The sequence below is a fragment of the Petaurus breviceps genome, unplaced genomic scaffold, assembly GCF_028583685.1.
Source record: "Petaurus breviceps papuanus isolate PSGF00001 unplaced genomic scaffold, PetGlider_PUasm1.0 225, whole genome shotgun sequence".
NCBI lineage: Eukaryota > Metazoa > Chordata > Mammalia > Diprotodontia > Petauridae > Petaurus > Petaurus breviceps.
In genome coordinates, this window is record NW_027185889.1 from 14,853,589 (window position 1) to 14,867,403 (window position 13,815).

A 13,815-nucleotide genomic window follows, 5' to 3' on the forward strand; every position below is an offset into this window, starting at 1 on the left:
GGGGGGGGGAGCCGGGCAGCTAGGTGGCACAGTGAATAGAGCACTGGCCCTGGAGTCAGGAGGACCTGAATTCAAATCCTGCCTCAGACACTTAACACAAAAACTGGCCATGTGACCTTGGGCAAGTCACTTAACCCCAATTGCCCTCCAAAAAGGCAAAAAAACAAAAAAAAAAAGAAAATACCAGAGGGCAACAGCAACTTCCTAAACTAAAGCTAAAACTTTAGAAATCAAACTCACCGACACATCAACAGCTCCAGTGACAGGGTCTGTAGCAATGCTGAAGTATAAAGCATAAAATATGAAGCCCCTCAGTCTCCCTGAGGACAGTGGCCTGTCTTTTGCCTCTGAAAGCCCTCAGTGCAGTGTCTGGTGCAAAGGAGGTGCTTAATAAATGCTTACTGACTTAGCTGAGGCTGTCTGCATCAAGAGATCTTTAAACAAGCAATTAAAATGCTAACCAACATTTTATCAGCTCTTACCTGTTTAAGATCAGCATTTTCAGTCTTTTCTTTTTCTACATTCTCATTAGCAATCATCTGCTGCTGAAGCTTCATTCTAAAAATGTGACAGACAAAGAATGTTATTAAGAACTAAAAGTATGATGAATTAATAATTTCTAGTCCAATGATAGGTTTTTGTAAAAGTCAGATATTGAAAGGTCACTTCTTCTTTATGGAAAGACCTCCTGCCCAGTTACTGTGCTTTACCCTACACACTCTGGGAGGCACTACCATATGGACCCACAATCCTTGAGGTGCCCGCCAGCCAGTCAGCACAAAAAAGCAAGAAAGAACAATTTAGATGTTTTACTCAAAACATCAGCTTAACAGGAGGGGGGGGGGGCACATATACAAAAGTCTCCCTATAGAAAGAATAGTTAGCCTAGGGAATAGAGTATTATGCCAGGGTTAAATGTTTCTACCTCTTTCCTCCTCAAATTCAAAGCATTTATTTTCTGTGCCACTCACTGGGCCATCTGTTGCTATAAGAGCAACATCATGAATAGTACTGGACTTACAACCAGGAAGATGTGGGTTCAAATCTTGCCTCTAACATTTGATAAATCTGACCCTTGGAAATTCATTTAACCTCTCTGAAAATTCCCTAAAATTTATCTACTAAGTCACAGTTGTGGTCTGCTATTGGTGGTAATGGAATGAAGTTACTTGGGAATGAAATAAGCATTAGAGTGTAACTTTGGCTGCAGAAGACTACAGAAGCAATAACCTGGAGTCTGAAGGATCCCTTTCAGGGGAGTCTCAACAAGGAGCAAACACAGCCTCAGCTCATCAGTGTGAAGGGGAATAGCTAGTTAAAAAATAGGGGGGCAGGATGAAAGAAGAGAAACAGAAGGATAAATGAAGAGAAAATAGGATAAAGGGAAATACACAATAACCATAACAAAAATTTTATAGAGAGTGTCTCTGATAAAGACCTCATCTCTCAAATATACAGAGAATGGAGTCAAATTTATAAGTCTACAAGTTATTCCTCAACTGACAAATGGTCAAAGGACATGAACAGGCAGTTTAAAAAAAAAAATCAAAGCTATCTATAGCCATATGAAAAAAAATGCTCTAAATCATTATTAATTAGAGAAATGCAAATTAAAACAACTCTGAGGTACCACCTCACACCTAACAGATTAGCTAATATGACAGAAAAGGAAAATGGTAAATGTTGGAGGGTATGTAGGAAAACTGAGACACTAATGTACGGCTGGTGGAGTTGTGAAGTGATCCCACCATTCTAGAGAGCAATTTGGAACTATGCTCAAAGACCTTTGACCCAGCAATACCACTACTAGGTCCGTATTCCAAAATCAAAGGAAAAGGATCTATACGTACAAAAATATTTATAGCAGCTCCTTTAGAGGTGGCAAAGAATTGGAAATTGAGGGAATGTCCATCAACTGGGGAATACCTGAACAAACTGGGTATGTGATTATGATAGAATACTATTGTACTATAAGAAATGTTGAGCAGGATGATTTCAGAAAAACCTGGGAAGACTTATATGAAGTGATACAAAGTAAAGTGAGCAGAACCAGGAAACCATTGTACACAGTAACAAAAATATTTTATGATGACCATCTCTGAACAATTTAACTATTCTCAGCAATACAAGGACCCAAAATATTGAATGGACTTATGATGAAAAATGCTATATACCTCCAGAGAGAGAACTGATGGTATTCTGAATGCAAATCAAAGCTAACTTGTTAAAACTTTATTCCTAAGGGAGGGGACGGAGCCAAGATGGAGGCATAGAAGCAGGAAAACTCTCTGAGCTCCCCCCACAACCACCTCAAATACCTACAAAATACGGCTCTAAACAAACTTTAGAAGTAAAAGGTCAGTGTGGACTGTGGGAACAGGGGCACCGAGAGTGCAGACCAGCCTCTGCCCCTGGAGCAAGAAGCAGTTGAGGTGTGTAGGCCATGAAGCCACTGTCACGTGGCTGCTTCAGAGCTCCTGCCCTGCAGATAGTGGGGGGACCAAGCGACCATTCAGAGGACAATCACTCTTGCTTTAACCTGCTTGGATATGTATGGCTGTCTTGAGTGGAGGTCCTGGGGTATGTGACCAGGTGCAAGAGCCTGTGAAGGCTTCAGAGAGGGCACCCAACTAATAGCTCTGGCAGCTGAGAAAAAGCCAGTGATTTGGGACAAAGCTCTCCTCTCTAGAAACAGAGTTCTACTGTAGCAAAAAGCTCAAAAGTCAACTAATTGAGCGGCAACATGAGCAAGCAAAGCAAGCACAGCAATCCAATTTCAGATTCCTTTTTGAGGGACAAAGGATAAAAGCATGGAATGGAAGGAAGACAACGAAGTGAGAACTCCTACATCAAAAGCTTCCAAGAAAAATATGAACTGGTTATAGGACATAGAGGAGCTCAAGAAGGATTTTGAAAATCAAGTAAGAGAAGTGGAAGAAAAATTGGGAAGAGAAATGAGAATGATGCAAGAAAATCATGAAAAGCAATTCAACTACCTGACTGAAGAAAATAACACCTTAACAAATAGTCTAATTCTAAAAGCAAAAGAGGCCCAAAAAGCCAATGAGGAGAAGAATGCCTTAAAAAGCCAAATTTGCCAGATGAAAAAGGAATTTCAAGAGCTCACTGAAGAGAATCATTCCTTCAGATTTAGACTGGAGCAAATGGAAGCTAATGACTTTATGAAAAATCAAAATACTATTAAACACATCCGAACAAATGAAAAAACAGACCACTGGTCTGGAAAATAGATCCAAGAGAGATAATTTTAAAATTATTGAACTACCTGAAATCCATGATAAAAAAAAAGAACCTAGAAACAATGCTTCAAGAAATTCTTAAAGAAAATTGCCCTGATATTTTAGAACGAGAAGGCAAAATAGAAATTGAAAGAATTCACTGATCAACTCTGGAAAAAGATCCCCAAAAGAAAACTCCTAGGAATATTATAGCCAGGTTCCAGAGTTCCCAGATCAAGGAGAAAATATTACAAGGAGCCAAGAAGAAACAATTTGAATATTGTGGAAACACAATCAGGATAACACAAGCTCTAGCAGCTTCTACCTTAAGGGATAGTCCGAAGGGTTTGGAATATGATATTCTGGAGGTCAAAGGAGCTGGGATTAAAACCAAGAATCACCTACCCAGCAAAATTGAGTATAATGTTTCAGGGGGAAATATGGTCATTCAAGGAAATAGAGGACTTTCAAGCATTCTTGATGAAAAAACCAGAGTTGAATAGAAAATCTGACATTCAAATACAAGAAGCAAGAGAAACATGAGAAGGGAAACAGGGAAAAGAAATCATAAAGAACTTCTCAAAGTTGAACTACTTACATTCCTGCTTGGAAAAACTATAATTGGAACTTATGAAACTTTTCTCAGTATGAGGACCATTGAAGGGAATATAAATGTGTGTGTGTATATATTTATGTATACATACATATATGTTTATATAGGAGGGTATATGTGCATATGAATAGATATGTGAATGTGTATATGTGTATAGGCATACATAGAGAGAGGGCACAGGATCAACTGAATAGGAAGGGATTATATTTTAAAAATAAAATTTAAGAGGTGAAAGAGGAATATAATGAGAGGAGACAGGGAGAGACAGATAGGGTAAATTATCTCATATAAAAGAGTCAAGAGAAAACTGATACAATGGAGGGAAAGAACAGGAAGGCAAAAGGGAATGGGTCAACCTTACTCTTATTGAATTTGGCTTAAGGAAGGAATAATATACACACTAAATTGGGGGAGAGGGTAGTTAGAAGCACATACTTTTTTTTTTTAACAACTGGAGTTAAGTAACTTGCTCAAGGTTACACGGCCAGGTGTTTCTGGGTGGATGCTAAGTGTTTGAGCCTGGATTCGATCTCCAGGTCATCCCGACACTGGAGCCGGTGCTCTTACTCGCTGTGCTACCTAGCTGCCCCTAGAAGCATACACTTTTGAAAAGGGACAGTGTCAAAGTAGAAAATAGAACAAGTGGGGGGCGGGATAGGATGGAGGAAAACATAGTCAGTCTTTCATAATATATCCACTATGGAAATGTTTTGCATAACTACACATATACAACCCATATTGAATTGCTTATCTTCCCAGTAAGGGTGAGGGTAGGTGACGAGGGAAGAAGGAAAAGAATCTGGAATTCAAAGTTTTAAAATCAAATTTAAAAAAATTATTACTATTTTTTTAACATGCAACTGGGAAATAAGATATACAGGCACTGGGGTATGGAGATCCATCTTGCGCTACTGGAAAGTCAGAGGGGGGATAGGAGAGAATATAGGACAGAGCAGATTGGGGGAGAGGGTATTCAGTGGGATCGCTGTTTGGGGTGGTGAGTAGGGGAAAGACAGGGAGAAAATTTGTAACTCAAAATCTTGTGGAAATGAATGTAAACTAAAAATAAACATAAAATTTTTTAAAAGTTTATTTCATTTTTTTGTTTTGTTTGGTCTGTTTTCTTTTATAATATGGAAATGTTTTATATGACTGCACATGTATAACCTATATCAAGAAGCCTGCCTTCTCAAGGAAGAGAGTGAGAGAATCTGAAATTCACAATTTTTAGAAATGAATGTTAAAAATTGTTTTTACATGTAATTGGAAAAAAATATGTAAAAAAGTTACCAATCATTTGAGATAAAGAGCTCATTTCTAACCTCAACTTTCTTGACCTCAGTCGCATCTGATACTGCTGATAAGCCCCTCCTTCCTAAATAATCTCTTTTGAATTTTCCTAACTCTATTCTCTCTTCATTCTCCTCTAATAGGTCTGACTGATGTCTCTGAGTCTCTTTTGCTGGACCTTCATCCACATTACACCCACTGACCACAGGTGCCCTTTCCCAAAGCTCTCTTCTATTACGGTCCTCTTCTCTTTTCTCATTCTACTCTCACTGGTCCTCATCAATGCCAACAGAATTTGATTATCATCTTCATGAGTCTCAGTTTCTTTGACCTAACTCTCCCTCTTGAGTTCTAGTCTGGCACTCCCAGCTTTCTGTTAGACATTTCAGACTGGATTTCCTACAGTAATCTCAAAACATTTCTTTTGTTTTGGCTATGATGTTCTTGGGAGTTTTCATTTTATGACTGTTTTCAGGAAATGGCTGTAAATTGTTTCCATTTTCCCTTTGTCCTCTGATTCTACTAAGTCTGGACACTTTTCTTTCATCATTTTGTAAAATATGATATCCAAGTTCTTTCTTTTTGGTAATGGACATCATGTAATTCAGTAAATCTTAATTTAATTCTTCTTGATCTGTTTTCAGGTCAGTTGCTTTTGATAGTTTATCTACATGATATTTATAATATTACATTATTAATTGCTTGTTGTCTACATTAGCTTCTATTTTTTCAGTCTTTTAACTTTGTCTTACTATTTCTTATTTTCTCATGGACTCAATAAAATCTGTTTAGCCCATTTTAATTTTCAGAACTTTGAATACTGTGGTAAAATCTTGTACCTCTTGTACTAAATTAATTCCTTTAAAATCTGTCCTTCAAGTCTGTCATTTCTTTCCCAATAATTTTCTCTAGCACTCATTTCATTTATAATATTATTTTAAACTTTTTTAAAAATTCTTGCTTTATTTCTTTTGGGAATTCAAGTGACTTTGTGGTTAAGTGTGCTTAGAATTGTTTTCTTCTGGGTATGTGTCTTAGGAATCCCTTGACCTACAATAGCTTTTGATCATGGAAATCTTTTGTTGTTGTTTACTCCTTTTTCCAGTTTTTCTTCCTAAAGTGGGACTTTATTAAAAAATTATTGGACTACCTGAAAGCCACAATAAAAAAAAAAAACACCTAGAAATCATCCTTCAAAAAATTCTCAAAGAGGGATGGCTAGGTAGTGCAGTGAATAGAATACTGGCCCTGGAGTCAGGAGGGCCTGAGTTCAAATCCAGCTTCAGACACTTTACACAAAAATGTAACCTCAGGCAAATCACTTAATTCAAAATTGCCCTCCAAAAAAAAAGGCAAAAAAAAAAAAAAGAAATTCTCAAAGAAAATTGTCCTGATATTTTAGAACGAGAAGGCAAAATAGAAATTGAAAGAATTCACTGATCAACTCTGGAAAAAGATCGCTAAAAGAAAACTCCTAAGAATATTATAGCTAGGTTCCAGAGTTCCCAGATCAAGGAGAAAATATTATAAGCAGCCAAGAAGAAACAATTTGAATATTGTGGAAACACAATCAGGATAACTAACAGAAGATCTAGCAGCTTCTACCTTAAGGGATCATCCGAAGGGCTTGGAATATAATATTCTGGAGGTCAAAGGAGCTGGGATTAAAACCAAGAATCACCTACCCAGTAAAACTGAGTATAATGTTTCAGGGGAAAATATGGTCATTCAAGGAAACAGAGGACTTTCAAGCATTTTTCTTTTTTTTTTGCCTTTTGGAGGGCAGTTGGAATTAAGTAACTTGCCCAAGGTTACATGACTAGTTTTTTTGTGTGGGTGTTAAGTGTCTGAGGCCGGAACCAAACTTGGGTCCTCCTGACTCCGGGGCTGGTGCTTTACTCACTGCACCACTTAGCCACCCCTCTTTCAAGTATTCTTGATGAAAAAACCAGAGTTCAATAGAAAATCTGACATTCAAATACAAGAAACAAGAGAAGCATGAGAAGGGAAACAGGGAAAAGAAATCATAAGGAACTTTTCAAAGTTGAACTATTTACATTCCTGCTTGGAAAAACTATAATTGGAACTTACAAAACTTTTCTCAGTATGAGGACTGTTGAAGGGAATATAAATGTGTGTGTGTGTATATGTATACATACATATATGTCTATATAGGAGGGTATATGTCCATATGAATAGATATGTGAGTGTGTGTATAAATGTGCACATAGAAGGCACAGGATTGATTGAATAGGAAGGGATGATATTTTAAAAATAAAATTAAGAGGTAAGAGAGGAATATAATGAGAGGAGATAGGGAGAGACAGATAGGGTAAATTATCTCATATAAAAGAGGTAAGGGAAAACTGATACAATGGAGGGGAAGAACAGGAAGGCAAAAGGGAATGGGTCAATCTTACTCTCATTGAATTTGGCTTAAGGAGGGAACTGCACACACACTAAATTGGGTATCTTACCCTGCAGGAAAGTAGGGGGGAAGGGGATAAGAGGGAGGATGAAAGATGGGAGGGCAAATTTGGGAGGAGGGTAGTTAGAAGCACACACTTTTGAAAAGGGACAGCGTCGAGAAGCAAAGGCAGGCCTGGAAGGCACGGTCGCAGCTGGCAGACGCAGAGGCAGGCCCAAAAAGGGCCTAATCAACTCGGAGGACAAGTCTTCCCACCAACCACAAGGGCCACTACCAGGCCTATCACCAAAGAGCTGGGACTGAAAAGAGCAAGGTAAGAAGCAAATACAGGGGTCCCTGTCCTGGACCGCAAATACTCCTGGGGCTACCACTTCATAGCCCAGAAATTAAAAAAAAAAAAAAGCCTGTATCAGGACCTCCATAGACCAGGATGACAGAGTGAACCTCACCTGCTCCAAACCCCTCCTCTGACCCTGAAAACATAGTAACTCTTGCCCCAGGGCAAAACCCTCTACAGAAAAGGCTTGGGATCCCTAGAGGAAGGGCATGGTTAGGTCCCTGCCTCAAAATGGGTAGAAAATAGACTACAAAGACAAAGACTCTGGAGTCCTACTACCCTCAGAGGGAGGAACCAAACTCAGAGGGAGACAATGTGGACTCCACACCCACAGCTGAAACATCAATAGGGAATGGGTCCCAAGCACTGAAAGCTCTCCTAGATGAGATCAAAAGGAACTTTGAAAACAAAATGAGAGAGATAGAAGACAAAATGATTAATTCTCTTAAAACCAAAATAGCAGAATTAGAAAAACATTATAATGAAGAAAACATCTCCCTAAAAAAGAAAAGTGTATGATATGGAAAAGGCGCTCCAAAAATTAACCAAGGAAAATAATTTGCTAAAAGCTAGAATCAACCAAATTGAAACAAATAACTCTGTGAGGAACAAAGAATTAGTCAAACAAAGCAATAAGAACGAAAAATTAGAAAAAGAGGTAAAATACCTCAAAGGAAAAATAACTGACCTGGAAAACAGATCCAGGAGACATAATCTGAGAATCACAGGCCTACCAGAAAATCATGATGAAAAAATGAGCCTGGACAACATTCTCCAAGAACTCGTTCAGGAAAAGGGTCCTGAGATACTAGAACCCGAGGGTACAATAGAAATTGAGAGAATCCACCAGACACCTGCTGAAAGAGATCCCAAACTGAAAAGTCCTCGAAATGTTGTGTCCAAACTCCAGAACTACCAGATAAAAGAGAAAATACTTCAAGCGGCCAGAAAGAAACAATTCAAATATCGAGGGTCCACAGTGAGGATTGTACAGGATTTGGCAGCCTCTACACTGAAAGATCGGAGGCAGTGGAATACAATTTTCCGGAAGGCAAAAGAGCTCGGGTTACAACCAAGGATCACATACCCAGCGAGACTGAGCATATTCTTCCAGGCAAAGAGATGGTCATTCAATGATATAACAGAGTTCCAGACCTTCTTGATAAAAAAGCCAGAACTCAATGGAAAACTCAACCTCCAATTATGAGATGCAAGAGTGACATAGGAAACAAGGAAAACACACACACACCCTGCCATTTAATAAGAGCAAACTGGTTATACACAAGTAGAGGGTATGAGTATAAAATACACAAAATGACGGTTAAAAAAAAATCTTATTAAGGGCTACAGAGGGACTGCAATGGAAGAAAGGGAATGAATGAAGTGGAAAAGGGTAAATTATGCCACACAAAAAGGCATAAAAACTGTATAGCAAAGGAAAAGAAGGGAGGGAGATGGGAATCATATGAGCTTTTCCCTCATTGGTTCTGGTGCAAGGAGGGAATAACAACCAGTTAAGCATAGGACTCTATGGAGAAGAAATGCAAAAAATATCATTTCAGAAGGAAAGAGGGGAGGGAGAGGAGCTTCACATGAGATTTGTTCCTGTCAGTCTTGGTGCGAAGAAGAAATAACATACTTCATTAAGTATAAAAATATTCTACAGGCAGTAGGAGGGGGAAAGGGCTACAAAAGGGAAGGGTGGTTAGTAGGGAGGGAAAAAGGAGAAAGGGGAGGTAAAGGGAGGGGGGCCAATAAGGGAATATGGAGGGAGGTGGTGGTCAAAAGGAAAACTATTAAGGGGGGAAAGGGAGAAGGAGGGAAAACTATGAACATTAAGAGAGGAGGGAATAGGATGGAGGGAAAGAAACAGATAACAATTATAACTGTAAATGTGAATGGAACGAACTCTCCCATAAAACGGAGACGGATAGCAGAATGGGTTAGAAATCATAATCCTATAATATGCTACTTACAAGAAACACATCTGAAACAGAGGGATACACACAGGGTAAAGGTAAAAGGCTGGAGTAAAATATATCATGCCTCAGCTAAAGTAAAAAAAGCAGGATTAGCAATTCTTATCTCTGATTAAGCAAAAGCAAAAACTGACCTAATTAAAAGAGATAAGGAAGGAAACTATATCCTGTTAAAAGGCACCATCAAAGAATGAAGCAATATCACTACTTAACATATATGCACCAAGTGTTATAGCATCCAAATTCCTAGAGGAAAAGGTAAAGGAATTAGAGGAAGAAATAGATAGCAAAACTATACTAGTGGGAGACCTAATCTCCCCGTCTCAGAACTTGATAAATCTAACCTCAAAATAAACAAGAAAGAAATTAAGGAGGTGAACAGGATTTTAGAGAGGTTGGTATGATAGATCCCTGGAGAAAACTGAATGGGGATAAAAAGGAATTTACTTTCTTCTCAACGGTTCATGGCACATACTCAAAAATTGACCACATTCTAGGGCATAAAAACCTCACAATTCTATGCAGTAAGGCAGAAATATTAAATGCTTCCCTCTCAGATCATGATGCAATAAAAATTATATGCAATAAGGGGTCATGGAAAGACAGATTAAAAACTAATTGGAAATTAAACAATTTAATCATAAAGAATGAGTGGGTCAAACAAAAAATTATAGAAACAATCAGTAATTTCATTCAAGAGAATGATAATAATGAGACAACATACCAAAATTTGTGGGATGCATTAAAGGCAGTTCTTAGGGGAAGTTTTATATCCCTGAGTGCATACATGATTAAATTAGAGAAAAGGGAGGTCAACGAATTGGGCATGCAATTGAAAAACCTAGAAAAAGAACAAATTCAAAATCCCCAATTAAATACTAAATTAGAAATATTGAAAACCAAAGGAGAGATTAATAAAATTGAAATTAAGAAAACAATTGAATAAATAAAACTAAGAGCTGGTTTTATGAAAAAACCAACAAAATTGATAGACCCTTAGTCAATATGATAAAAAAAAAGAAGAAAACCAAATTATGAGTATCAAAAATGAAAAGGGTGAATCTACCTCCAATGAAGAGGAAATCAAAATAATAATTAGGAATTATTTTTCCCAATTGTATGCACATAAATTTGACAATTTGGGGGAAATGGATGAATATTTACAAAAATACAAGTTGCCCAGATAAACTGAAGAGGAAGTAAATTACTTAAATAACCCCATCTCAGAAAAAGAAATTGAACAAGCCATCAGTCAACTCCCTAGGAAAAAAATCTCCAGGGCCAGATGGATTTACTAGTTAATTCTATCAAACACTTAAAGAACAATTGATTCCAATACTCTACAAACTATTTGGGAAAATTAGTGAAGAAGGAGTCCTACCAAATTCTTTTTATGACACAAATATGGTATTGATACCTAAATCAGGAAGAGATAAAACAGAGAAAGAAAATTATAGACCAATCTCCCTCATGATTATAGAGATGCAAAAATTCTAAATAAAATACTAGCAAAAAGACTACAGCAACTTATCTCAAGAATAATACATTTTGATCAGGTAGGATTAATTCCAGGAATGCAAGGATGGTTTAATATTAGGAAAACCATCAGTATCATTGATCATATCAACAATAAAACTAGCAGAAACCACATGATCATCTCAATAGATGCAGAAAAGGCTTTTAACAAAATACAACATCCATTCTTATTATAAACATTAGAAAGTATAGGAATAAATGGAGCCTTCCTTAAAATAATAGGTAGCATCTATTTAAAGCCATCAGCAAGTATTGTATGTAATGGGGAGAAGCTAGGAGCATTTCCCATAAGATCAGGGGTGAAACAAGGGTGTCCACTATCATCCCTCTTATTCAATCTGGTCCTAGAAATGTTAGCAGTAGCAATTAGAGAAGAAAAAGAAATCAAAGGAATCAAATTAAGCAAAGAAGAGACCAAGCTATCACTCTTTGCAGATGATATGATGATATATTTAGAGAATCCTAGAGAATCAAGTAAAAAACTACTTGAGATAATAAATAAATTTGGCAAAGTTACAGGACATAAAATAAACCCACACAAATCCTTGGCATTCCTATATATTTCCAATGAAATTCAACAGCAAGACATAGAAAGAGAAATCCCATTTAAAGTTACTGTAGTCATTATAAAATATTTGGGAATCTACCTGCCAAAACATACCCAGGAACTATATGACCACAACTACAAAACACTTTTCACACAAATAAAGTCAGATCTAACTAATTGGAAAAAAATCAATTGCTTGTGGCTGGGTAGTGCTAATATAATAAAAATGACAATTTTACCTAAATTAAATTATATATTTAGTGCCATACCAATTAATTTACCAAAAAACGACTTTATAGAGTCAGAAAAAATAGTAACAAAATTCATTTGGAAGAATAAACGGTCCAGAATATCAAGGGAATCAATGAAAAGCAATGCTAGGTAGGGTGGACTAGCTATACCAGATTTCAATCTATATTATAAAGCAGCAGTCATCAAAACTACTTGGTACTGGCTGAGGAATAGAGGAGTGGATCAATGGAATAGATTAGGCACACAAGATTCAGAAGTCAATGACTATAGTAATGTATTGTTTGATAAACCCCCAGACCCTGGTTTTTGGGATAAGAACTCACTATTTGACAAACACTGCTGGGAAAACTGGAATATAGTATGGCAGAAATTGGGCATAGACCATTATCTAACACCATAAACCAAAATCAAGTCTAAATGGGTGCATGATCTAGGTATAAAGTCTGTCAGACTTGTGGAGAGGGAAAGACTTTATGACTAAACAAGAATTAGAGAACATTGTAAAATGGATAATTTTGACTACATGAAATTGAAAAGCTTCTGTACAAACAAAGCCAATGTAACCAAGATTAAGAGGGAGGTGGGAAATTGGGAGAGAATCTATACAACCTATGTCTCTAACAAAGGGCTCATTTCTAAAATATACAGAGAATTGAGTCAAATTTATAAGAATACAAGTCATTACCCAATTGATAAATAGTCAAAGGATATGAACAGGCAGTTTTCAGAGAAAGAAATTAAAGATATTTATAAGCACATGGAGAAATGCTCTGAATCACTATTGATTAGAGAAATGCAAAACAAAACAACTCTGAGGTACCACATCTCACCAGTCAGATTGGCTAAGACGACAAAACAGGAAAATGACAAATGCTGGAGAGGATGTGGGCAAATTGGAACACTAATGCATTGTTGGTGTAGTTGTGAACTGATCCAGCCTTTCTGGAGAGCAATTTGGAATTATGCCCAAAGGGCTATAAATACTTTCATACCCTTTGATCCAGCAATACCACTCCTAGGGTTATATCCCAAAGAGATCATCGAAATGGGAGAAAGACCCATATGTACAAAAATGTTTATAGCAGCTCTTTTTGTGGTGGCAAAGAATTTGAAATTAAGGGGGTGCCCATCAATTGGGGAATGGCTGAACAAGTTGTGGTATATGCATGTTATGGAATACTATTGTGCTATAAGCAACGAGGAGCAGACAGTCTTCATATTTACATGGAGAGGCTTAAAAGAACTGATGCTGAGTGAGAAGAGTAGAACCAGGAGAAATTTGTACACAATTACAGACACAACATATGTGTGATGACCAACTTTGATAGACTGGACTCTTCTCAGCAATGCAGTGATGTAAGTCAATCCCAAAAGACTCACGATGGAGAGAAATATGTGCATCCAGAGAAAGAACTAGAAAGAACTGAGTTTATATTCAGGTGGAAGCAAAATGCCTGATCTTTTTCCTTCTCTTGTTTGGTTTTATGTCTTCTTTACCATTTTTCATTCCAGCTGGTACAATCCGTCTTTATAACCTGACTAATGTATAATGTGAAAGTATTTACAGATCCTATTCTTGACTGTATGCTGCTAT

General features: G+C 37.2%; 1 protein-coding gene across 3 annotated transcripts in view; it reads right to left on the minus strand.

The window, feature by feature from the left end:
* The window catches only part of CEP83 (centrosomal protein 83), a 141,260-nt gene that overhangs the window by 13,409 nt on the left and 114,036 nt on the right, over positions 1-13,815 (minus strand). For all 3 annotated transcript variants that reach the window (XM_069095175.1, XM_069095176.1, XM_069095173.1), the window contains exon 11: positions 483-558. In XM_069095175.1, the coding sequence (XP_068951276.1) occupies positions 483-558 (76 nt within the window). The remainder of the gene's footprint in view (positions 1-482; positions 559-13,815) is intronic.